The 27,889-nt window shown below is 34.9% G+C and overlaps 1 protein-coding gene across 6 annotated transcripts in view; it reads left to right on the forward strand.

Annotated features, from left to right (window-relative positions):
* LOC112051516 (tyrosine-protein kinase Src64B) overlaps positions 1 to 27,889 on the forward strand; it is a 123,559-nt gene that overhangs the window by 83,178 nt on the left and 12,492 nt on the right. For all 6 annotated transcript variants that reach the window (XM_052885712.1, XM_024090201.2, XM_024090219.2 and 3 more), the window contains one exon: positions 27,054 to 27,138. In XM_052885712.1, the coding sequence (XP_052741672.1) occupies positions 27,090 to 27,138 (49 nt within the window). In that variant the 5' untranslated portion in view covers positions 27,054 to 27,089. The remainder of the gene's footprint in view (positions 1 to 27,053; positions 27,139 to 27,889) is intronic.

Genomic DNA, 27,889 nt, shown 5'->3' on the forward strand with positions numbered 1-27,889 from the left:
AATCAGAAACAGATACTATATAGATTTTATTTATATGTAAGTAATGCAGCTAACCATGGGCCTCCTAAGAAGGCTCAAAATCACACAGCGATGTGTGAGTGATGTGAGTGATGGAACTAGCTATGTTTAATTGTTTATACTCCAAACTTGGAGTATCTCTGTGTGATCGAATCAGAAATAAGGAAATCCACAGAAGAACCGACATAGCTCAAATAGTCGCGAAGCTTTTTGACGGCCTTTTTGGCGCAGTGGTATGCGCGGTGGATTTACAAGACGGAGGTCCTGGGTTCGATCCCCGGCTGGGCAGATTGAGATTTTCTTAATTTGACCAGGTCTGGCTGGTGGGAGGCTTCGGCCGTGGCTAGTTACCACCCTACCGGCAAAGACGTACCGCCAAGCGACTTAGCGTTCCGGTACGATGCCGTGTAGAAACCGAAAGGGGTGTGGATTTTCATCCTCCTCCTAACAAGTTCGCCCGCTTCCATCTTAGACTGCATCATCACTTACCATCAGGTGAGATTGTAGTCAAGGGCTAACTTGTAAAGCATAAAAAAAAAAAAAAAAGCTGAAGTGGTTATGGGCGGAGCACATAGTTCAAAGAGCCGATGGACGTTGAGGTCCCAAGATGCTGGAATGGCGACCCCGCCCTAGAAAATGCAGTGTTCTTTGGAAGTCTTTACAATATATTATATACTAGTTGACGCCGCGCGGTTTCACTCGCGTGGTTCCTGTTCCTGTAGGAATACGGAGATATTATATAGCCTATAGCCTTCCTCAATAAATGGGCTATCTAACACTGAAAGAATTTTTCAAATCGGACCAGTAGTTCCTGAGAGTAGCATCGGCTGATATGATGACATTAAATGTACGTATGATGTATCGACCACAGATTTCTTACTAAAAATTATAAATGCATAAATTTATGACAAAAATCGTTGCATGTTGAAGTAGCGTGGTGATAGGCCATGCATTTTTTGCCGTAGAGGAATACTATACTAATTGATACCATTGCACCAAGGGGATGGCGAAGCTTTTAGACTCTTACCGACTGAAACCCTACGAAGTTTCATCTCACCGCTTAACGGCGGAGACACGGGAAGTTATGAACCGCGAACTTCGCTAGCGGATTTCCGTCGTAGCAAACCCACCTCGAATACTACGTGCCTTTCACCTATTATTAAACTCGCACCAAAACCACAGTTCAAATCGAAGTCCCTGAGATGCGCTATGGACATCTCTATTACTATCAAGAATAGGTCCTCCGAAGGAAGGTAGGCACGTGAATGCACCCTACCACTTACAAAGGAATGGTACAAGTACCAAAACGCTAAGTTAATGTTATAATTATATTATTCGAGTAACTACCAGGTTATTACGTCGTCCACCTGGGACTGACGACATCAAGCGAGTCGCAAGGATTCGCTGGATGCAGTCAGCAATGTTTAGAAGTCATAGGGACTTCTAAACATTAATAATTATAACACTTAAGATAGACTTGTCCCTATATAATTATAACACTAGAATTATAAGATAGTCTTATGTTTAATCGAGTATATAATAATCAATATAAATCATCACCAGAGTCGCCAACAAAAACTCGATCATTTTATCGAAACGCAAAAATATCTTTTCAGATATTCTTTTTTATTTGTATTTTTCAATTTTCAAGCCCGCACCAATTCCTGCATTGCGGTCGGTTAAAGTCGATGTGACCGAATTGTTTTTAGGCTTTTGTAATATGAAAATCCTGCAGCATTTTCCCCTTCGACTGCTGCATAATTCAACGAATATAACTAACCAAGTATAAAAACTAAATTAAATAAATTTACATGTTCAATTGTGATGTATGTATTAAGTTAATGAACCTAAACAGAAAACTTAATCAAAAACTCAAGAAACAGGCCTTGCTTTGTAAAAGTTCATTACAAGAATGTTCATGTTTAGAAGTGAAACACATACGTAGTGTAAAATATCATGTCAGGATGATTGTCATTTCAACTTGGATATAAATCAATTATTCATTCTTTATATTTACCTTGCGCAAAATAACGCCTACTTCTATGCAATATTATTAAACTAAAGCTATATTACTAAAGTAGTCAAAGTTATAAGAGGCAAGGTTCCCTTATTTTCGTGGGTCATTTATTTTTACGTTATTGTCATTGTTATTCTGGTCATTCCCAGACTGAATGTAACCGTAATACCATTTTCATCCTTTTTCTGGATTATTATTGATGGCATTCATTTTGAATACAAAACTAGCCGAAGCGCTTATTTTGGAGCTTTTTAAGCTTAAGAGTTTAAATTGAACATTGGTGTGATTTTATGGAGATTCTTGTTATTCCTTTAGTATAAAATATTAGGTAAGTTGATTTTTGAATGACCAAACAATCTTGTTCTACAGTAAAAAGATTAAAGTAATTTTCTCTTCGTATCTGAATATTGTTAAGTCAACATCACTTGTTGGATGGAGAATGTTTAAGTTTTGAGTGAAACGTGCGTTGATAGTTTACTATCGGTTCTGGATGTCGTGGCAATGATTTGTCAGTTTTTCGAGGATAATAACAATGTAGATCAATTAACTACTAATCATAATAAACTTTCTCAAAGTATGCCTGCTTCTATAAATAATTAAATATATTACTAAAAGAACATTAAATACGAGTAATATAATAAAAATAGCCTTATTAAATTGTGGCAAAGCAATAAATATCTCGGAAATGTCATTAAAGAATTCCTGCAACTAATTTCAATATACAAAATATCTAGGGGCCGTACCAAATAGTCTTCATCGTATATTATTAAAGTGACAAATAACGTTATTTGAATATTGCGTATTAATAAATTATTTATCATTCTCCTTTGCCTAAAATATTCACAGAGCTCGCTACCGTAATGTTACGTGTATCTGCTAAAAAAGGTAATTCTCCCGAGAAAAGGTTTATTTGCGTCATAAGTAAAAATACTAGGAAAACTTTAGGACCTTCCAACTGAGGGCCATAATTCTCTTTGGAAAGAGGCAATAAATTATTGGAAGTTCCTGCCCCCGAAGAAATGCTTTCCAAGCATCTCAGGTCATTATTTGGCAATTACATCCAGCTAATCGAATTAGTATCGATGTTCCTACATAAACTTAAGTTTAGGTAAGGTGAGAATTCTCAATATCAAAACTGTGTCGTGATTGTTGTCAAAGATGCGAGATCAAACAAGTTTGAATATTATATAGTTGTAGTACAAGATTCTTTCGAGAATCTTGATTTTGCATTTGAACTTGATGTTTGTCGTCCGAATTCCATGCCATTAATGTGACGTATTAAGTAGGAGTAGTTGTTTTATTTATGAATGGATGTTTACTTTAAAAATAACCAGTATAAAATTATTGATGCTTTTAGGCGTCTATTTAGGTGGTGTTAAATATTGCTTGTCAAACTTTTCTTTAACTTGCCCTTTTAGTATGTATATGGGTTAAAATATATATAAAAGCTTCTTTAGAACCCCTTCCTAACGTACTCAATTAAGATATACTTGACTTCTTCGGTGATAATGCATTAAATTGTACCTACTATGGAGTTGGTCTTATGCCGGAATCTGAAAAAAATAAACTCATTTAATTTGGGTTCATTTGCTTAAGCAAACATTTTTAGTGTTATATTGGCACTGGAAATCCACATTTAAATTACCTGCGGATCTACTTACACGAGTTACGAGCAGCTGCTTTGGTTAATTGTTTTTGCTAGAATTTACTGTTTTTCTCGTCTTAATAGTGAAAGTACTACAAAAATGTTAAAAAATCATGTAAGTGGTACATTACGTAATTTTTCAATTACTAAAAGAACTCAGTAACACTAGCATTTAATTTATTTCTCAAGCCTTTCAAAAATAATTTAATTCTGAATAAAACCACAAGATTCTTTAATTAGATCTTAAAAGATCTCTTATCGAGCAAACATCTTTCCGGTAATGAGTCAAGTAATGCCACTTCATGTATCTAACTACATTTTTTATAGTTTTGCCTACTCGAAACTTCTTATTTACGATAAGTTCTCAATTTTCGTAATGGAGTGTCTGATCGCTTCATAGAAATGATAAGTTCTAAAACTTTCATTCTTCATTTGTTTCAACCCAATTAAAGTTTTATTTTAATGACACAATGAATTTCTTTAAAAGCCTTTATTCTTTTCATTTACCAAAGTTCATTAATATTAATGAAAATCTTAATTATTCAAACAGTTCTGCTTTCTGGTTTATAAAAACACTAGTATGAATAAATGCTGTTAAAATATCGTTCCGATTTGACCAACTGTATTTGCGCGAAGGTCGCATTACTAAATTGAGAGTAACTATTATTATCTTAAAATAGACACGCTGATGTTTGCTTTCAATCGTGACGATAGTATTCCATTCATATAGTCACTGCAATGACTCGATGTGAACTTTATAAAGATCTAGGTCAAATAGCGCTCTGCATCCTTAGTACGAGTTTGCAGTTTTCACATTCGGTAGTGGTATAAGTAAGATATAAATATAATTAAAAATCCACAAAGAAACATTTTTTGAGTAAATCTTATAGGTATCTACTATGATTTCACCATTTATTAGAGTCTGAACGGATATGAAAGACATTAAGCAATAGAGACACTTAATAGTCTGGAATAGCACATGGACTATTATTTGCTCTTTGTGAGCTCATTCGAATTATTTCTGCTGTGAAGCAGTCTCTCTGTGTTCCCGTTTGAAGGTTGTAGCTCGCGAAATACGAAGGTTGCAGGGAATCCTAGTATTGTAATACAAGTTCCTAACGTGCATGAGTTGGTATTTATTACATCAGATAGAATAAGGATCGTTTAGGCCACAGACAATATAAGCGCTTTATGTGCCTTTTCGCCCTTCTGAATTAGACAAGCATCAATTGATTAGTATAAAAGAAACCTTGTTGCTGTAGAATTGAAGGCAAATATTCTATTTCCACGTAATTCCGTACCGTACCGTTTCCGTACTAGTATATTTCGTTACTCGTTTGCGACCTGCTATACCTCGTACTCATACCACTCATTCATTGACACTCTGAATTGAACCTTTAAAATTCGGATCGAATCACTTTCACCTGCATTATAAAGGACTTCTTTTTTCAATGGATTTCTGCTTTGAAAATTTCTCTGGAAATCATTTCCATTCAAAAGATTTAAATCAACAGTCGCGTCGTCATTTTCATTGAACCTTTTTGAATCGCGATCCTATTACTTTCACTGCGGCATGTTAAAAGATTTCCCTTTCATTATTTGTTTTGAAAATTAAATTTGTTGTTTATTTATTTGTGAACATTGAAGATTACATAAAATGGTAGATTTAATTCTTTGTCGCCGCATTTGTGTTATTTACATTTTCCAATCAATTTGTGTTTAATTAATGTACCATAAATTTAAAATGATCAAGTTAATACTTAATAACTACAATAATTAATAAATGAACCTGTTGTAAATATCAAAAAGAATTAAAAGTATAAAAATATTTTTAAATGAGAGAAAGAGTTTTAGTCTGTCTATAACAAAAAATAATCCCCGTAGTACTCGTCTAATAGTAACAATTTGCCAGTCATATAACGTCACAACATGGTATACATATGAAATTATCAATGCTCTAACGACCATAATAATTACAGTAAAATATTAGTCACGTTTTTCGACGTCGCTAATACGAGTAAGTACATATTCCACTGCTATCTAAGTTTGTCCAGAATCTTACGATAATCTTAGACTTGAACATGGAAATTGGAACTTCACAAAACATTATCATCCTTGTACAATACACGTAGATGATTGTAGAGGGATACGTATATACTCTTTAAGTGCATATATCTAGATATACGTAGGATGTTAAGAAGAAAAGTTTTGCACAACAACAAATACGTATTTCCTCTTTTCGTTTGGAACGATCCGTTATAGGACTTGCACCTTCTTTTATAAACCCCCGAACAGCCGTATGGCGGGGATATAAAACAGGGTATCCATCTTGGAGAGAATTCATCATGTCACGTAGAGGACGTGTGCCGCATTTCTTTTGGATATAAATAAATTTACCTATACTTGCTGGTTTTATTCTTCCCGCTTTGCTACGTTTTGGTTCGTCGCGGAGTTTAATAGAACATTTGTCTACATTTTCCAAAAGATAAAAAATACTGGCGTTACTCGCTTATGAATTAATGTAGCTTTCCATTGGTGAAAGTATTTTAAAAATTGGTTAAGTTGTTTAGCCGTGAAAGCGTAACAAACAAAAATTTTCGCATTTACAAATATACATAATTATTGAGGTATAGTCTGTGAAATGAACTTGTGTTTAGTCTATTTATTGAAAAAAATACAAAAATAATATGAAAAATATCTTTAAATACAAAACTATTTACGTGCGATATATTTTAGGTAGGTACGTCTGGAGTTCTGGACGTAGGAGTAGGTAGATATCAAATATAATATTTGCGCAGAGAACTTATTAGTTGCTTGCATAGCGGAAATCCCTGTTATATTGATCGTTGCCAAGTTTTGGCTGTTTAGCTATCCATTCATTTAGGTATGGCTGGATAGCTAAGCAGACAAAACTGAATTGAAGCTGTTGTGCGAACAAAATATATTATTAGTAATTTTAAGTTCATAGTTCATACATCTTTTTTTTTGTTTGTGTAAAACCTATCACTTTTAGTGTAAAATATTGTACGAAATTTATGATATCATTATGCACAAATAGTTTAATTTATTGCTGTTTTTACTAGTATATTCATATCTTCTAGATTCAAGTAAAATAAATTGACCAAAGCACTGCATAGAAGGTATTGGTTTTACCCGACTGCGACAGAAGAAGGGTAATAATTAAGCTTTCACATGCAAGCAAGGCTAAACAGGCAAGTTACGTAAACAAGTGTTTGAAAAAATACATACAACCAAAATATTACATCCCCATTTTTAGAAGTCGGTTAAAGATACGCACCGAAATCCTACTTTGTATAAACAAGCGGAAAATACATTCCGCAAACAAATGAAAAAGCTCTGTGCAATAAACGTTATGTTGTTATAATGAAACCAAGCGATTGTGTCTCCATTAATGCAGTCTAAATATGTTTAGTGTGTGTAGATGTGTGTGTTTTTACAGGCGTAGTGCTTGTATCTATTATGCGGACGGGGTTTCCGCCAGAGGCTGATTCGCAGAGTGCCTCGGATACTACGCTCACATTAAAGTCACGCTTTAAGTCCCCATGTTTTCCTTTTGCATTTTTGCACTTCGTCTTCAATAGCAATTTTTAATTTTACATTAAGTTTACACTACTGTTAGAAGTTTATGTGCGTGATTAATATAACTACTTCTTGTAAATGATTCGTTAAATTAGTGACTTGTAATTCGCTGCTTTAAGGTATGATTAATTTTATCTCTCATTTATTTATTACTTCTTTTTTGTAAATTTTTAACAATATTAGTATAAAATACAAAACATTATTAAAAAATTATAAAAAAAAAAATTCACCCTCCCGCTGCGGGACATTTGAGTGTCCAAGCAACCGGCGGTCAGGGCTCCAGAGTGAGGAACCTCCTCACAATACGCGCCGTCTCAAGAATCACTGCCTTTTGTATCCGACTCTTGATCCAACAGTTAAGCGAAAGCTTCTTAAGGTGTTGGTCGAAGCTTTTTGCTATAAGACCATTGACTGAAACAACTATCGGAACAATAGTAGTTGACTCAACATTCCACATGGCGGTAATCTCGTGAGCAAGGTCCAAGTATTTTGATACTTGGACCTTGATTAATTTTATTATTAAATTTAAATTGTTCACTACCGAGGTTATTGACAGCTTAATGTGCTCTTAATCAACTGATTTATATGGTTGAGTCAACATCTAAGGATGTTCCGGTTTTTTAGTGAAAGGTACGTAGATAGTTTTATGTACATCATCTATGCTTGTTGTTACAAATGTGAACTAATCATTTGTCTCTAACTTTGCATTTCTTAAAAGTTACAAGTAATACCAATATCGGTACCAAAAGTCCAGACAGTCGGCAATCATATCACTCCTACGCCATTCTGTGTATTACTCTGTCAAACATCCTCCCCTTTATTTGAATTAGTGTAATTGCGTACGTTTATAGATAGACGTTCCCCAATTTTTATCTCCCTCGTTCGCCAATGTAATAAAACTGGTAGCCGTATTTCAATTAAGTTTACATGTGAAACAGTGTTCCTCACTGTTCCCTGATACCGTCATTGATTTTAATAAGCCTACATTGGCTCGCATATTATCACGCGTCGGCACTCAATCTGCCGGGAGGATCCTAGGCGTCTCTCACTAGTATCCTGCAAGTCTGGCCACGACATCCCTATAAATATTTCCTCTGTGACTTGATAATGTAGTGCGTATGAATTATTTTACTGCGGGGACAATTTTTTCGCATATGCAAATGATGATTTACATCACTAAAGCATCAGTTTTAGCGTTTTCTATGGTCTATGATTTAGGTAGGTTGTATTTGTACTACATTGTAAATCCTTTGAATTGGAATTTTACTATCGGACGTCGACGTCTTTGTCCTCATTGACAGATTTATATTTACAAATTCTTTGTATACTTTTTGATATTATTAACATATTACACATATTTGAAATTTCTTTTGATGTAAGACAATAAGTGACTTGGAATTTTCTCAAATCCAAAACTATAACGTCACATTTCAGATTTAATTCTCAATAACGATATAACAATAGTCAGCCGAAAACTTAGATTGCCACCCCATGGCCCTGCAGGCATCTTCACGGAACGGGCGGAATTTGCTCAACGAGTAATTCCTGTCATTTTGTGGTCTTGCACTGTCAGTAGGGAAGCCTTTTATTGATCACACCCTCCTGACCACAGGATGTAGCTTCCGGCTTCCAGAACATTCATTTATAGTAGCTGATAGTATCCTTATATACTTTACATTATGTGTCTGCGCTATGCCGATGTAGATGCTTACCGAATCCAACTAACATTTAGATATGTATTAAAAATATATTTGCTATCTATTATTATTTATCATAGCCATTGAAGATCAAAGGTATGTGTGTCAATCTTAACCTAATTTTTCATATCTCTCTTTACAGCTATCAAACACCACAAAGTGTGTGATAGGATCTCAACGTCCTTGAAAATCTAAATTAATCCTTGTGAGCTCGCCTAGGCGGCACTCATTTTCCTATAGCTTTTATAAGTAGGTATGTATGCGATGTAAGGTAAAAATTTGCATTGTGTAATGTAAAACATTATTTGCATGTATTCGCGCCAGCACCTAATATTTTCGGTTCTCTACATAATTCTTCTCTTTCGTTTTTTTTTAAAGTTTTCTATCATCAACACTATTTACTGGGTCCATTTTACGTGCAATGCGATTTTAATATCGGCCGATGGAAAGTCTGTAGTTTACGGGAGCTATAAATTGTCGGTTTCCAAGACACAAATAGCATACATTTAGCTATTTAAACTAAGCTAAACGTTGTAACATGATCAAGCTATCAATTTAGTTTAATCGCACTGATTTGCGTAAAACACACATGCATTTGTAATAAAGTTTATAAATAGAGAAATAAATAGGTTTCGTTTTTAATAAATCCTTACGGATTACTATATGGAGCCATTTTGTCGATTTCGTTGCGTGTATTTAATTGTAGTCATATACGTATTTAATGGTGCCCCATAAAGGATATTTCGGCGAGGAAGCTCGTATTGTTTCGTGGCCCGAAGCGGTAGGGAAGCCCTGTATTGATCGAGCCACGCGTGACCACCGGCGGCAGGAGGGCGCTCCCGGTTCCCACTAAACATGCACAATGTCAGCTGACTGTTCATAATACCCTCATAACTGCTTGAATTGTATTTCTACTTATATTAAACTTTATTGGTCGTGCACATAATATTTTCTGGAAGTTTGCTATTTCTTACTACTTCTACTTGAGACATTGAACTAGAAATTTGGCACACAAATTAGGTTTTGGTGACTGTATTATGATTAAAATACCGCCATCTTTAATCCAAAATGGCCGATGTACGACTACATGGCGATTTATGATTTTTGAGAACAACCACTATGTTATAGTTATCAAATGAAATAGCTTCATAGCCGATACACGATAAGGACGAAAGCATTTTTAACAAAACTTTTGATTAGTTATGAATTTCAATTAATCAGTGTCAGTTTAATAAATAGGTTAAGTTGGCAAGTTTAAATGAATGTGTATGTAAATAGTTTATTGTACATTTACCAAATAACTATCAAGATAAATGAGAAAGTTGCCTAGATCTTAGTATTCATCTATCATAATTACTACTCTAAAATAATTATCTGAAGAAATAATACAGAATGTCAATATTAAGTTTAAAATTCAATGAAGTGTTTCTTATTTTAGAGTCACCACAATAATCAGCTTTAATTGTAAACAAGTCGACTGAATAGGCCAAGTTTTCTATAGCCCTTATTATCTACGTGAATTGTGTTCTTAATTTTGTTGATAAATAGTTATCAATAATAGGAATTAATTTCGCCGTTCCATTTAGTCCATTCGTCTCTACTGTATCCAATTATTCTGTATTCAGCGCTACATGAATGAACGATGTTATATTATAAATGTTATTGAAAAGTGTTTACTCCATTCAAATATTCATACCGCTCTTTGTAGTGAAATTTTCAATTTCGTTTTTAATTTTGTAGTCTGCGTTATTGCTATACTGGTTTTAATATCCGCATTTTATCTATTTAGGAAGGTGAGTTTTGGGAAATACGTTTCGTTATTTGCTTTGTAAAGTTTTATTAGTTTTGTTACAAAGTTGTGTTGGACGTTGATTACTTATTGGATGAATTTTTGTTTGGCAAATGAATTTTGGCGAATTTACTTTATTTGCTTTGTAGAGTTTTGATAGTTTTACCGTTAGGAACTTGCGTTCCACTCGTCTCTAATTTCGGACTTTGTATTCTATTATCATGATCTTTTTATCAATACGGTTATTACGTTCATTTCAATAGATTTTCGGACTTACAAGAATACGTGTGTTTACAAATGTGGTGACTTTAACTATTAACAAACCTACCTACCGGTCTAAGTGAATTGTTTTCAGAAGGCAAAATTAAATTTGCATACTAAATTGTTGTCCGTAAGTATTGTAATGACGCAAATAAGCAAAACAAAAGTGAGTAGTTTGTGAAATTACTCCGGTTTCCGGAATGATTTTATATTTACGCGAAAAAGCCTTTTTTGTTACTGCTGAACGAGAAACTATTGTTTTGTGCGTATTTTGTGCAAACTGTTAACAGTAAAAACGAGAACGGCAAATATTTCGATTACAAAACTTTGTTTTTTTTTGTCGACTCTCCGTTGCTATACTGCAAATTGTAATCATAACATTAAATCTCTCATTTATTTTTTGAATGTCACATTGTACTTGGCGATTTGCACTTATTGTGATTATTTTATATATTTCTTCAGTTATGCTATGTTTTACCTTATCCCGTGCGATACGAAAGTATGTTTTGTAGATCTATTTAAATTCAAAATCTATATAAAAATCGATTTCAATATCTCTGCAGATGGAAGTGACTACGCAATCGTCCTTTTCCCCCAAACAATGACACTTGCTGCTACTTTGGTACTACGAAAACCCAAAAAGCAAACAATCAAAAGCAGCATACAAGCTAAGATGGTTCGACATAAACTTGAAAGGGCTTATTAAATTCATTCCCCTAGATTTTAAAGTATCATTGCCCATTATTAAAATAGCTTTATGGTAAAGTGGTAACTAACCACGACCGTGGCCTTCTTTCTCTTTCGAAAGAAGACCGCCTAACATCTGACTTTGCCCCCTCCAATCCTCAACGTCTGAAAACTTTAGCATTTCTGGCGCAGATGAGTTCCTTGTTTTTTCAACCATTATAATGATTAGTCATACAAACGGCCCAATCTGTTTTTGAAATGACGCTATTTTTTGCATGCAGAAAAGGATATGACTTCACAAAAGGACTACATCAGTTTCCTAACATCCTTTAAGTCGTGAATAGCTATCAAGCATCCGTTCCAATCTTCTTAATGGCGCCTTGTTTTTAATCGACACGAGTGTGGATATGTCCCAGTTGTGGCGTGTTTTGTCTGGTACCATTGCATGTAGGGCTACTAACTTCGAATATGTTTTACGGTTTAGTTATAACCTTGAATTCAAATCGAAAATCTATTGAGATATTCAAATTATAATTATTAGTCATTACTTATTAACATAGTCAAAAACTCGATTATTTCGGGTTGCATTTATTCTATCTCTGGTATCTTGAATGTTGATCTTTTTTTTGTATTTTAGGTTATAATATGGTTAAATTTATGTAATTAGTTTGAACAATGTTCTAGTACATATGTGTTAAAATATACTCGTATGTTTCATTATACATCCTGTAACAGTTGATTTCATAACTACAATATTATTGTTCGTCAAAGAAAATACACTCGAACTTGATCACCAAAACAACAATAGTGAATAATCGATCATGGAATTCAGTATACGCTTCGGAATTTGCAAGATCTGGGTAACATTCCCAACATATGTGTATTTGAGATTTCCAGTCTACTGGCATACACTGATGCGTATTGATACTCGTAGCGTTCTGGTAATAGTATCTACCAGTGACGCACACATACATGCAAAAAAGCTCTGCTTATGTAATGACTCTGAAGGATTTTAGTAATTTGACTGAGAAGGATTTTAGTAATTTGTATAATTTGTATTGTGTCTCTACCCTACTTAAAAACTTCAAGCAAGTCACGGGTGTCTAAGCTCCGGTAAGAACTAGCCGGTAAGAAGTAGCCGTCTAAAATCCGATTAGCGGTTTGAGCCTAATCATTATCATCGTCATCATCTTAGCTGATGGATGTCCACTGCAGGCTATACACCTTTTGTAGAGACTTCCAAACATCAAGATCCTAAACCGCCTGCATCCAGCGGCGTTCCCTAATACATTAAATGTGTAATAATTGGAATGACCTCATACAGCTTAAATTGTGGAGAATCTTAACAAGTTAACAGCTAATAAGATGACGATGTGACAAACATAGAATGTCCTCCTGTTTGAAAGTAGGTTATAAAGACCTTTGTGTGGACGTAGGTAGTTTAGGAAAGTACAACGGAAACGCTTATTTCTGCCGCCAGTCAGCATTGTCTTCTGTCGGTAAATCTGATATGCCAAGTATTAGTTCAAAATAAGTTCTTTAAATATACATATAATGCATTATTTGCTTCGGCGTAGTCCTAGTTTGTAATAGCAGAACGATCATGACTACTGACAACAGATCATGTCTGCCCTGGTACTATTTTGCTCTCAAATAAACATCCCGTACCAAAGGAAGTGGGTTAACTAAATATAACTTAATCAGTGCGTAATAGGATACGAGCTTACTAAATTAAGTCATATTTACGCCTCTAGCATAATAATTTTATGGACTAATGTATTAGTAAGTCCGTGTTTGATTTGGTTTGGTCATTGGTCATTTTCTGTGTAGTTTAATTTTTGTTCTGACTTTGTGGACTACAAATTCAAATGTATATATTATTGTATCGATGTTATCTAATTACCTGTGAAACTTTGATAGATTATATCCCAAAATATTATCAGTCTCGAGATTCACAATGTCTCATATGATGTCAATAAGTTAAGATGAAATAAGAAGATGTTAGAGCCCCTAGAGATTAAAAAAAGAAAAACATACATAAAATCACACATTCTTAAAAGAACCCTTTTATCAAAATATAACCCACCGCACCGTTGTAACATTGATGTAAACGATAGGTACTATAGGGAGATGAAAAATATAAATGTTTTATGTATGCCGGAACAAGATTGCGTCAAACTGCCCATATGCAGGTGCATTGTTGGTTATTCTATACGCCGCCCTCTATGATCCATGTCGGTGGCTTCGCGAGATAAACAAGATTAACGGCGTGAAGTCTGAAAATGGCGACAAAGAGACGCCGGTTTTATTATTTACAGAATGTATTATCAATCGTGGTTTTATCCAAATTTTTCAAAGAATATTAGGTTTATCATTGCGTATGCTACCCACTAGCAAATGAAAGTTCTCGATTTGATAACAGTGTGCCTAGTGGGAGTTTTCAATATTTTCATACTGTTACTATCGCGTTAACGGAAACGCGAATTTATATAGAATTGAATGCAGTTGTGCATTAGTGCCACTAGATGGCACTGTTTCAATTCCTTTCGCGTTTACGTTGACGCGATAGTAACAGTATCAACTTCTACTTCAACTGCCACTAGGCCCTTAGGTCTACATTAATTTATCGTCTTCGTCTATACTTATAATAAATCTGTAGAGAGGTCAATTCTGTACATGAAATATATTTCCAAAATAACTATCAGGGGGCGATTAGTGATCGATACTAATGCCAAAAATGCAATCAGTAAAATTTTTGTCTGTCTGTCTGTCTGTCTGTATGTTCTTTATAGAAACAAAAACTACTGGACGGATTTTAACGAAACTTGGTACAATTATTCAACATACTCCTGGGCAGGTTATAGTATACTTTTCATTACGCTACCATCTATAGGAGCAGAGCAGTGAAGAGAAATGTTGAGAAAACGGGAGAAGTTACTCAATTTTTTAAGATTCCGTCGCGTGTACAGCCTTAATGGTTAAAGCTACATAGAAATCATGTATGACGGAAATGTTCTCCTTATAATTATCTATAAAAACACAACAGCATATATATGTCTATCTTTTATGGTTGACTCACAATAACACGTGTAACTCCCGATAGCTTAGCAGTTCTGAGCTTTCTAATTATATTTGTGTACTCTTACGTTTATAACACTCATCAGTCATACCTAATAAGAAAGTTAACATTATTACCTATTCAATAAAAAAAGAATCATAAAAATCGGTAAAGAAACACCAAAGTTATACACGAAATACGCTTAGCCATCGCGCGTGAATACTAATTCATGCTGGATTATTTTTGTGTAACGGTTGCCGCGCTCGACGCGACTCGCAGTGGGAGGAATAAATAAAGAAGTGCAGCCTTAACGAGTAGGGTAGGGGTAGGGTAGGGTAGGGTAGGGTAGAGGTAGGTTAGGGTAGGGGTAGTTGAAAGTTTACAACGACTTTCACGCGGACGAAATCGCGGGCGTCCGCTAGTCTGAAATAAAAGTCATTCTTTTTTTTCTTTCTTTTATTTATTAGATTTTTAAGAATGTAACTGAACTTTGTTGTCTTTTTCTAAACAAAGATTACTAATTACCATTTTAGCCATGATTCGATGAAATTATATGGATGATGAAAATCAATCACTTGAAAAAATTGGTATCAATAAAAATACCTTAAATAAACGCTAAATCGATTGGTGTGTTGTGTTACATTTCTAAAATCATCATCTAAAATCACTATCAAAGCATTTTTAAAAACTCCCGATTCCAAATCGAACCAAAAGAACAAAACCACTGCACGAGACATTTTTTTAATACAAGAGAAATAGTTACTGCAACTATGATAAAGGTAAACCACAAAAACAAAATGCGCTCTAAAACCTTTCGGTCAGTGAATATTATGTAAACGCGAGCAAAGGGTCAGATGGAGAATCTCCGAGATATTTTTGTCCTGGGGGAGCGATGATTTAGAGCGTAAGATAGGCTTTTGTGATTTATTTATGAAATGGAACATCCCAAAGGATTATAGCAACACTGACGGTAAGTGCAATACAATTTAGCAAAGCAGAATTTAAAATACATACTAATTTATCACTAGAAGCAATACTTATTTCTAATGGTTCGAAAACCTAACTTCGTATTTAATTACTCCTTTTCAAGCTTTATACAAAAACTAAGCAAAGCAAAGATGAGGTTTGTTGCTTTCCTATATAATTTATAATATTTACGATGATTTAAAACATAACTTTTTATCTAATATTTCTCGTTTTATACTAAATAAATTTATTGCTTTACGCGCGATTACCAATTATAAATTTACGCTTGATTGGATCGATTTAAATTTTTATTACACCAGTTGGAGGATGCGATGAACTGTTAAATATCCAGTTTAAAGTTGCTAGTCTACAAAAAATGTAGTATTTAGACCTTAAAATCGTTAATTTCCAACGTTTAAAAAGCCGGAAAGTAGCAGAGTTAGGTACTGTATAAGTTAGTATATTTACTGAATCAGTAATTAACATTAGATATAAACATATATTTATAAACACGAGTATATTATCATAGATACGTTCTGCGTCACGCGGTAGGAATACTACTTTAAAATTCTCGAAAGGGCATAAATTTTACAATGTCGACTTTATTGATTTCAGATAAGAGCAAAACTTTATCAACCGTAAGTAGTATCTATAGTTGTAAATTGTTGTAGTAAATGCAGCAATAAATCGTAGATAGCACACCTAATTACAAAAAACGTTGAAATAAGTAAACAGACGACAATTTAAACACTTTATTTACGTTTATGTAAGCAACATTATTACCAGAAGGATAAGATATTGAATCTGAATTTGAATGTTATATCAGATAATTCCTGTGACTTACAGAACAGTGTAGCATTTAAAAAAAACCTTCTCAGGGCATTTATTGAATACTTATAATTTAAACACGTTCATAGCAAGAGGCATCCACTAGGTAAGAGCGCTCCAACTTAGACCGCATTAATGCTTTCCATCAGGCATAGTTATAGTCAAGCGGGAGCCTATCTTTCATAAAAAATATATATGTATCGATAGTAAAAATATATTTGTCTTGATGTATGTTCTAACAAGATTCACATAGCAACGGTTTCCGGCGGAAAGCGTCTCGCAGTACCTCCAGTGTTCCATCGCAGCGTGCATAGAGTTTTAATAAGGCTTATTATAATCTTGGTACCAAACACTTGTAACTCGACGTTTCCTGCATAATCAGCAGTCGTTTTCCTGGGAAACCTTGCTATGTAGTTTATCATGGTTGGCGTTGCTCGCTCCGTTGGTTTCACGGTCGGTTATAATGCTATATGCTTCGCTGTATCGTTTAATGTTGGTCTCCACACTTGGCTTATAATTAGCGATTGCGTCAATTTGTCGATAAACGATAATTTGTTTTCGTTCCAGGTTTATGAATGTTGCGTTTTTATTTCATACTCAGATTTTTACACCAGTTATTCACAAATTCCGCGGAAACCTTGGACTTTTCCGGAATTAAAAGTATATATATACAATATATATAGCCTATGTTGCTCAATTACCTCTTCTGTTCCAGTGAAACAGCCATCAAAATCGGTTCAGCCTTTCCAGAGATTAGCCTGGACAATTAGACAGACAGTCCAGACCAAAATAAAGAAAAAAATTATTGTTTTAGTATCGTATAAATAACTATAAACTCTTGCTAATAACTAGCTTTATTTTGAAATCACTCATCAATCATCTGATGACAAGTTTCTTTAATACGAGTTACACCTCTTTACCGAGTCTCGTCTAATAGACTCGCATGTGTCATCACTGAGATGGTCTTCAAAGTAAGTTTCAAGATGATCTGAACTCTAATTTGTCTCGAAATTTGCTCATCTATCTCAGTATTTCCAAAGTTATAGACAACATATTAATGGCGTTCCTAGAACGAGTTTCACGAGTTATATACGAAATTACTTTTGCGTCTAGATTTTTCTCCCGAGAAGCAATTTCGTGTCCCAATGCAATTAGGTCTTGAGATATCTCGCGTCGATAACAGCTGTTATATAACTCTCTTAAGATTACTTAACTGTTGAAACATGGAAATTCATACATTACAGTACATACCTAATTGGTATCACAAATATTTTACAGTTCACCAAGCAAGGCATAATTCGCAAATCACGCAATATAATTCATTTGACATTAACATACAATGATTAAATAGACTGTGATAATATCATGATGAAATCATACGGCGTACAGAAAAATTACACTCGTATTATATACGTACTTATTTACTGTATGCCTATACTATTTATTTGTAGTGATTATCCTTTATTTACCTAATTTCAATTTTGGTCATTAAATGTATCTAGATTTAATCCATTTAATGACCTCATTAAATTGATCTAGATTTCACTAGGTGGACCGAAGACATCAAGCGGGTTGCAGGGAGCCGCTGTATGCTGGCGGCTCGGCTGATAATGATGGTGATGATGATGATGATTTGATCCATATAGTAAATAAAGTTGACTGAAGCCTCAAAACGGCATCCGTTATTATTTCAAATTTAAATATACAAAGATAACTTTGAATATTGAATTACAAAACAACATTTGCTTTTGAAAAAAAAAAATTGGCCTTTGAATGATCCCTAAGTTCTTAATTTAACGAAGTAGCTTTAGGTATATTAATCTGTCACATTTCAGCCTCTGCCTCTTCTATACTAATATTATAAAGAGGTAAAGTTTGTAAGTTTGTAAGTTTGTAACAATTTTTTGAAATGGGGTAATCTTCGGAACTACTGGTCCGATTTTAAAAATTCTTTCACCAGTAGAATGCTACGTTATGGGGGAGTGCTATAGGCTATATTTTATATTTCTATCATATATAACTACTGAGTTATCGCGGGTTTTCTCTTACAGGTCGGACCAAAAAACTTACTTATTCGCATGCGCTGCCTCAACCACTGCGTATAACTGAAATAAATGTATGGAGGCTTTTTGAACCTTTAAAAGTTCTACAAAAAAGTCTGCGACACCATATATCTATCTTTTTTATTTTAGCAGATATATTACCTTTAGTACTTTAATAAATTATTTAAATTTTAAATTAAGGTTTACGTCATTATTTACACAACTAAACTTAAATCCTTATTAAAATAAATTAATTAATAATCACAAGGATATTATAGAGATAAGATTTGCCCTTTACAGTGTGTTAATTAGTTATATAGTTTCGGAGATAATACAAAATTTCTGAAAGTCGCAGAAATTGCCGCTATATGACGCCCCGCGGTTTCAATTACGTGGTTCCCGTTCCCGTGTGAATATGAGGACCAAACATAGCCTATGACACTCGCAAATAATGTAGCTTTCTATTGGTAAAAGAATTTTCCAAATCGGTCCAGTAGATCCAGAGATTACCCCCGACAACCACACAAACCAACTTTACCTCTTTATAGTATTAGCATAGAAGTCGCTTGGGAAATAGTCTTTTGGTCATTGCACCACGCACAAAAGGCTGGACCAATTTTGCTGAGGGTAGGGATAGGATAGGGGTAGGGAAGGGGTAGGATAGAGGTAGGGTAGGGGTAATTTAGGGAAAGTGTAGGGTAGGGTACGGATAAGGTAGGGGTAGTGTAGGGTAGGGGCAAGGTAGAGGTAGGGGAAGGATATGGAACGTATAGGGTAGGGGAGGAGTAGGATAGGGGTAGGGTACGGGTAGGGTAGGGTTAGGCTAGGGGTAAGGTAAGGGTAGGGTAGGGGTAGATTAGGGATAGGGTAGGATAGGGTATGGATAGGTTACGGGTAGGGTTAGGGTAGGGGTAAGGTGGGGGAGGGTAGGGTTAGCGTTAGCGGTAGGGTAGGAGTAAGGTAGGGATAGGGTAGGGTAGGGTTGGGTAGGTTTACGAGCAGGGTAAGGTAGAGATAGAGAAGTTTACATCAATTTTTACGCGGACGAAGTCGCGGGCGTCCGCTAGTGATATATATAACATGAAAGCAAATCCGAAGATGTAAGTACGTTAAAATCATAGCTTACCTTACCACTTATTGATATTTGGTAGGCTAGCATTGAATGATCCCCAAGTTCTTAATTTAACCGAGTAGCTTATGGTATATTAATCTGTCACAATACAGCCGCGGCCTCTTGATTACCCAGTTGGTATATATTACATGAAAGCAAATCCGCGGATGTGAGTACGGTAATCATAACAGCATTCAGGCACCCACCCATTGTCTCGCCCGCAGCTGCGCCCGACGGCCGGCCGACGTCCTCTAAATACAAATCATTGTCAAGTTCAACAGAACCGACGTGTGGGGATTCGTTAACAACTCTCTGGTCTGCGCATATCAAAATCTGTCTAGATATCCACATATTTCACTAGCCATAATTAATTAAAACGACGTTGAGAGTTTTAATTAAAAGTTATTTAAAACCACTCAAAAAATAATTAAATAATCACTAAAGCAAGTGAAACTGACATCTACGTGTTCATTTATCAAATTTTGATTACCAATTTTAATTTGTAGATGTAGATCATAAGACATCTAAACTAAAATTAATGGCAATGTCGGAGCCGTTCACAGTTTAGATTTCGTAAACGCCGGAGCAATAATTAGTTTTTGTGGAAATGTCCATTAAGATAACAATTCACAAAAAATTATACTGTTGTCTATGGAAAAAACCCCTTCAGTAACGGGTTTGATGACTCGCTATTCATAAAAATTAAACTTGCTTAGTAAACTGATAATGTCATTATAAGATCGATCGTGTTACTTCCTTATTATGTGGTTTATTTCTGGTTGATTCTAAGGATGACACGAGGGCTAAAGTTACTTGTAACTAAAGACAATATACCACGAGAAGATGATACGATGTAGATTTCCTTTGGTTAAAATAAATAACGACATACAGTTCAGTATGTAATCTATCCTCGATTGTATTTCGGTGGTTTCATCCTTGGCCGTATCGGAATCCCATTTGTTACCTAATTCATTCAGACATTTTTCCATTCAGTAGACACAATTTATTTAGCGTTCGTGCTAGATTTTATCAATGAAACTCAAATATATTTGTCTTTTAGAAATTGGATTTCATGTTTTAGCATTTCGCTATATAGTTCAAGTTCAAGATTCCGCCCACCGGGGTTATTGACCGCGTTCGGTACATGCGCGACAAGCAGTTTCCTCGAAATGTTCCACAAATTCAAATACATTGGGAAATTATCTTATATTCCTTTTAGTAATCTAAAATGTTATACAAATATTACTTTTTATATTCATCCTGCGACTGGCTATGAGCATTCAGCCAGTTATTTGCGTATTAAATAAATAAAATAAATAAAATGAATTTTTATTTCAGTTCAAGAACCATATAAATAATAATCTAGATGAGTTAGTAAGATTAATATTTATATTGATTATTTCTCTTATCGTGTTTGTTTGAACAGGCTTTCGTTAAGCCCTTTTTATTACATACTCGTGTTACCCGACGGCAATTTCGGAACACGGATTTAGTATTGGGCTTATGATGTTAATATTTTAAAACCAACCGTTCGTTCCTTTTGTTGTCTTTGTTGCCTTTAAACCCCAATAGGTATTTAAACAAAATTAATAATGTTATCCTTTTCCTCTGCCATGCTTTTCTTCTTTTCATATCTCAATTTAATACAATCCGTTTCATCAGAATCCTTTTAATCAAATCATTGTATTGTTTAATGTATATGTTTTTTGGTTCATATGAAATTGGAAATTGAGACATTGTATTCTAGAGGAGATTATAATTTAATCATTTGCAATATGTTCACCATTTACAATACAACTTATAGTCACTCTATAACTTAGCTACCGTATACAAAATAGTTGTACAACCCTTAAAAAGCCTATTATCAAAATTAATCCTTCCCAAGTTCACCTTTACAAAGAGTGTGCAGTAAAATATTTTGTTTATCAAAATTGTATAGCTCACGGAGCATTTCAAAAGGGATTTTCGTGAATAATTCCATGGGGTCCGGCGGATGAGGGTATATGAGCAGTATGGCGTTGGTGGTGTTATTGATTGGCGGCAACAAGTTGTTGGGGCGTCTCGCCCCCCGCACTGCTTGCACCTTCACTTTCTTCACAAATTTGGTTCAAGAGCCTCCTTCAATTCGGGAGTTTGGGATGTGTTTTATTCGTCAAATAAATGGCTGGGCTTAATTTATTTCCTGTTTATTTATGTGTTTTAAACTTCTCGCTTGTTTACTCTATAACATCGTGATCATATAAATTAAAAACATATTCTACAAACTGATTAATTATTTATTAATTAGTTAACTTATTCCCTAACTGCGACATAATATTCAGCTTGTTTTGTTTTAATGCAATTTTATGTTACTTGCAATTTATAATTTTTATTATTATTTGTATGTTGCGTATATATTTTACCACAAACTGATACCACCCGGGTGAAATCGTGGATAATATATTGCCTATAGCCTTCTTCGATAAATGGGCCATCTAACACTGAAAGAATTTTTCAAATCAGACCAGTTTCCTGAGATTAGCGTGTTCAACCAAACAAACTAAAAAACAAACAAACTCTTCAGCTATAATATTAAGTATAGATTCACACCTGAATACCCAAGAATTTTTGGTAATTAACACACATCAAGGTGAATTCTCTTTGCAACAATAAGTTCGTATTCCATCATGAATCTATCTTTGTTAATGAAGCCCTAGGGGTATTATTAATAAAACATTCAGCAAGGCGAATCCTTTTGTACAATCCTATACTGTATGATATCCTGATATGTATATCCTTATTGTAAAAAATAACAACTTAACTTTGCACCAGGGCTTCCTGAAATACATGAATTGCTTTGATTTAAATGATTTGTTGGTCATCATCATCATTATCATCACGTCAACCGATGGATCTCAACTGTTAGACATTGACCTTTTGTAGGGACTATCAGTTGCAAATACTTACAACTACTGCCTGTTCTTGTGATTTGTGCTTATGACCCTCCTCTTTCGTTTAGTATCGTTGTTCCATCTAGTAAGCCATCGACCAACGCACTTTTCAGTACGGGTCGCCATGGTAGCACCTTAGGCCCCATGGTTTATTTGTTGTACAGATATTTCTTAATTTATTACGGTGTAATTATAATTCTAAAACTAAATATCTACTTCTAGTGTATTTTTAACCCCCGACGCATAAAGAGGAGTATTAAAGGTTTGGCGTGTCTGTCTGTCCGTCAGTCTGTCTGTGGCATCATAGCTCCTGAACGGATAAAGTGATTTCAATTTAGTTTCTTTTTCTATAAAAGGTGACTTATGGGCGAGTGTTTTTTTACATGTTTGATAGAAATCGGTTGAGCCGTTTAAAAATTCTGGGGGTTAAAAGTGGGGAAAAACAACAGAATGTCTGCAAATATACTCGAGTGGGGTCTCAAATGAAAGTGCACTGAAGGAGAATATTGATGACTTGATCGAGAGTGTAATTAAGAATTTCATGATCTAATAATTTCAAAATTTTATGTTACAAATATCAACATGCAGCTATGAAGTATATTACAAACTCATAGTAAATTACAGATGCAGCCATTGAAACGAATCAATTGTAAATTCTATTTCATGCCCTTTGTTTGCGGGTATACACAACACACTCACAGTCCTTTGTCTCTTTACAGTTTGTGAATGTTTGTTTTAGTAAAACACACTATGCTAGAAGCTGTTTCATTGTGAATATTTTATGTCATTCAGAAGTTGTAGATGATACTTCTCTAGCACAGTTGTTTATGTTTTGGTTTGGTTACCGGGTTCCGCCTGTAAACCAACTCGGCACAATTTAAGATTATATACCAGTAATATACAGGGTGCTGGGAGTATTTCCTATAACTGCAAGGTGTTGACGAGTCCACTGAGCCGAACTGCGTAATTAATAGTTTTTTAACTAAAAAATTGTATGAAAACAAAGACTTTTTAGGACTATTAGTTACAAATACGACTACTTCCTGTTCCTGTGATTTGTGCCTATGTTCCACGGGAACCATGGATTTTCCAGGATAAGAAGTAGTCTATGTGTTAATCCAGGGTAAGATCTAATTCCATTTAAAATTTCAGCCAAAACAAACTTTTGCCTTTATAATATTAGTGTGATACTCTTGTCACCGAATTTTGAAAGGCGTTTGACCCTAAATCATCGTAAACGAAGTCACGTTGTATCATCTAGTTATTATATATAAATACTTCATATTACTAAGCAAGCACCATAATGATTTGTTGCTAGTTATCTGTCTGTGTACGATAGGAACGCGCATGCTTTCCATAACAATTAGAAACTTGAACACAAACAAAAATGTGATTCGATATCAGTATTCCGATTATGACGGTGGCATCGGAATTCATAGCGCGTTCTGTTAACTGGCTTTCTTCGTATTACATGTTCGGTAAATAAAAGTACGTATGATAACATTGATATAACGAAACCGAAGATACACTGTTTCTTTTTCCACCTTCCATTGTATTATGCGCGTTTCATTAGTAGTCGATCGAAACGCGTGGTCGGTAAATAAAAATACGTATGATAACGTCTATATAACAGAACTAATTATACACTGTTTCTTTCTATAGCGTTAGCATTATGTATTATGACGCACCGTATTTTTTGCAAAAATAATGCAATGAATGGCTCATGAAGTGCAATTCTGAATTATTACCTTCTTAGTGCTGTACCATAATATATAACAATATGTCTTGGTGTTTGTACTACTTGATTCTTGGTATTGATCTAATGGTCTGAGTACCACAGTACGTAGAACACTTAACGCTTTAACTAATTCCAACAAAAAAATGCTATAAAATTACATATTAAACATGTCTAAACAGTTACCTTATTTTTTTTATTTTATTCCGTTATTTTTTTCGTTTTATTGGAAAAATAGTATAGTCAGGATAGTATTCGAATCACATCAGTCAATGTATTTGAATTTACATTCTTATCTTACCTTTTGTATATCAACGTGCGCCTACCTACGAGTTGTTTTCCTTTGACGCCAAAGGATTCGCTACGGTCTTGGAAATTTCAAGAAAACTCCGTGAGAGAACTATATAATGATTTGGTTTTCTTTTATTCTTATAACCAACTGTGTACAATTCATTTACGGCCAAATAATAAGTTTTCTCGAACTTTTCTCTGACTTAAAGGCAAATATTGGCTTTGGATACAATAAAATAAATGATTATATTTGTTAAACTTTGTTATAATCATCATTATCAGCCGATTGAGTCTCATGCTGGGTATAGACCACTAGTCTCCTTTTACCTTCATGCAGCAGCTTTAGAAAACCCTCTTTCTCTGATGTCATTGGTTCCACCTAGTAGGTGGTCGACCAACACTGAGCTATGCAGTGTGGGTTCGCGGGCGTGCCTTGGACCCTATCGTCCAACGGTTTTTCAAACTATATGTCTCGCTTGTTGCTACTTCAGCTTTACGATTGTTTAATAGCACAAATCACCTAACTTGATTGCGATAGTCACTTTTAATGTCATGTAATATCTACCTAGGCTTTACCTTACCAACCTAGACCTATTTTAAGAATTCAACATCATCATCATCATCATCATTCCACTAGCGGGCAAAGCCGCCTATCTTATACAAGGGATTTGAGCTTAGACCCACCACGATGTTCTAATACATCTTCGTGTGACTTCGTGTCTATGATACTATTTGAGGTTTGACTCTGTGACGAGTAACGACCCCTATTACCTCCTAAGAATAGTAGTGTAACATCAACTTTCCTACTCAAATGCTAGGAAAAATTTAGCGTAACGAAAAACTCAGTCGGTATTTCATTCAAACTCAGACCTAGGAGCCGAACCCTAATGATCCAAAGCCGATCTGAAACTCTCATCATTAAATTGACCGGTGTCCGCCGTGGCCGATATTCAGCCAAAACATCATCACTTACATCATCCGTTTGTAAAATCGATCCTTTCCTGTAATCATATGATTTATATCAATGAACACGATACAATAAATCACAGCCTATCGGCGCTATATTCCCGATCGCGTATCGGAAAGAGTCGTGGGAACTGGTTGTGGACTCAGCGATAGTGATAGCGGGACAAGTTGATATGACGTGATTAATAGGATCAACCATTCCACTCGCTTATCGTCGCTCGAAATGGTACCAGGAAATTGTGCCTGCTCAGATAACCGTTGCAGTGTTCCGGAAACAAATTGGAATTAAATATGATTAAGGTACTCGTAAGTTGTTATTGACGCCTACTCTCTGGTAAAGTTAAATAAAAGAAGAGAGTCGGAGTTCAGACCCACCATGCAAGTGCAGTTCTGGTTTATTTTTAACCCCCGACGTAAAAAGAGGGGTGTTAAGTTTGACGTGTCTGTCTGTCTGTGACATCACTCCCGAACGGATAAATCGATTTTAATTTAGTTTTTTTTGTATCAAAGGTGACTTACGGGTGAGTGTTCTAAGACATATTTGATGAAAATCGGTTGAGCCGTTTAAAAGTTGTGGGGGTTGAAAGTGCGGAAGAAAAACCGAATGTCTGCAAGTATACTCGAGTTGGGTCTCAAATGAAAGAGAATATTGACTTGATCTAGAGTGTAATTAATAATTTCATGACATTCAGGGGTTTTTCAAAATTTTCAATTTAATGTTATTATTTATACTTTTTATTTGTACACCACCATAATTAGAAAACAAGCAAAACAGAAACAAAAAGAAGCAGAACACAAAAGGCGATCTTATCGCTTAGTAGCGATTTCTACCAGGCATCCTTAGGCTTAGGAACTTATATTATACTGGTTACATAGCTTAGGATGATAATGTTTTGACTATCAACTTTTTATGATACCGATCGAGATAACTTAGCTTGTGTTTCGAGGCACGGATGTGTAGTACCACCAACTTCCCAATTTCAGATTATACCCACTACTATATTAATTCTTGAAAAAAATCATCAGTCAGTCAACGAAAGATAATTTCGATTCTGACGGTATTGATCGATAATAATTTTTTTTGTTGTTGACCAGGAGTTCTCGATTCATAAGCTATCATATATTATTCATAAAGCTAATATTATAAAGCCGAAAGTTTGTGAGTGTGTGTGTGTGGGTGTGTGTGTGTAAGTATGTTTGTTCGCTACGCTGCGGCTACTAAATGAAATTTAACGATTTGACTGAAATTTGGAAGATTTTAGATAAACATATAGGATACCTACTTTACATCCCTGAAAAATCCATGGTTCCCGAGGGATTTGTGAAAAACTAAATACCACGCGAACGAAGTCGCGGGCTTCCGCTAGTGCTTATAATAATTGTAATTAACAAATAGTTTGTGTTGTTCGCAGGAGCGGCTTGGCGCGGCGTAGCGGGCGGGCCGCGCCATGGGTAACAAGTGCTGCAGCCGCCGCCACGACCCCGACCGGCCCCTGGGTGAGTACGATGTGACCCCCTGCCCAGTAAAGTGCCCCCTAAACTACGCAAGCCAAAGCTTAACCGTGTTTAACTATTCCCGTGGTGATCTTTTCGCTGCCATCTTGAATAAACGAATACAACAATCATACCCAATAATTCTACACTCATTCAAATAACATTGGACCAAAATTGGATTTTTTTGATTTGTATTAGTTTTGCGAGGCTCTTTTTATTTCCCTGATAAGAAGTAAACGTTAACCTGAATGAGGTGAATTTATAAGTAGCATCAAATGTTGAATTACCTAGGTTCTTAGGCGACAATATGAAAGTTAGCATACGCATAAAAATCGTCACAAAAGAGATCTTTATGACAAAGCTTTTTGCCTCCACTAAGCAATGCAAAAATTCAAAATTCAAAATTCATTTATTTCAAGTAGGCTTAGTTTACAAGCATATGCCATACATGCATATGCCATAGATTAATGCACAAATGTGATAATTAAACCTACTTGCAGAACATTGTCTCGATAAATTATAGTATTAATTTATCGAGACAATGTTGCGAGTTTTTAAACATTTCCCAAAGAGACAATATGCGGGGAAGCGTACAAAATATTTTTTATGATTATCACCGTGAATACCTGTTTTTATAGCTGTCATTTTTTTTTATTTTTACATAAATTTATGTACAGTTTGATCGACAAATAGTGTCTATAAAATTGTACGTAAATGTACATTTATGACTGAAGATAAATATAAGATTGATAGT

This window comes from Bicyclus anynana, chromosome 15 (assembly GCF_947172395.1).
Source record: "Bicyclus anynana chromosome 15, ilBicAnyn1.1, whole genome shotgun sequence".
NCBI classification, from domain to species: domain Eukaryota; kingdom Metazoa; phylum Arthropoda; class Insecta; order Lepidoptera; family Nymphalidae; genus Bicyclus; species Bicyclus anynana.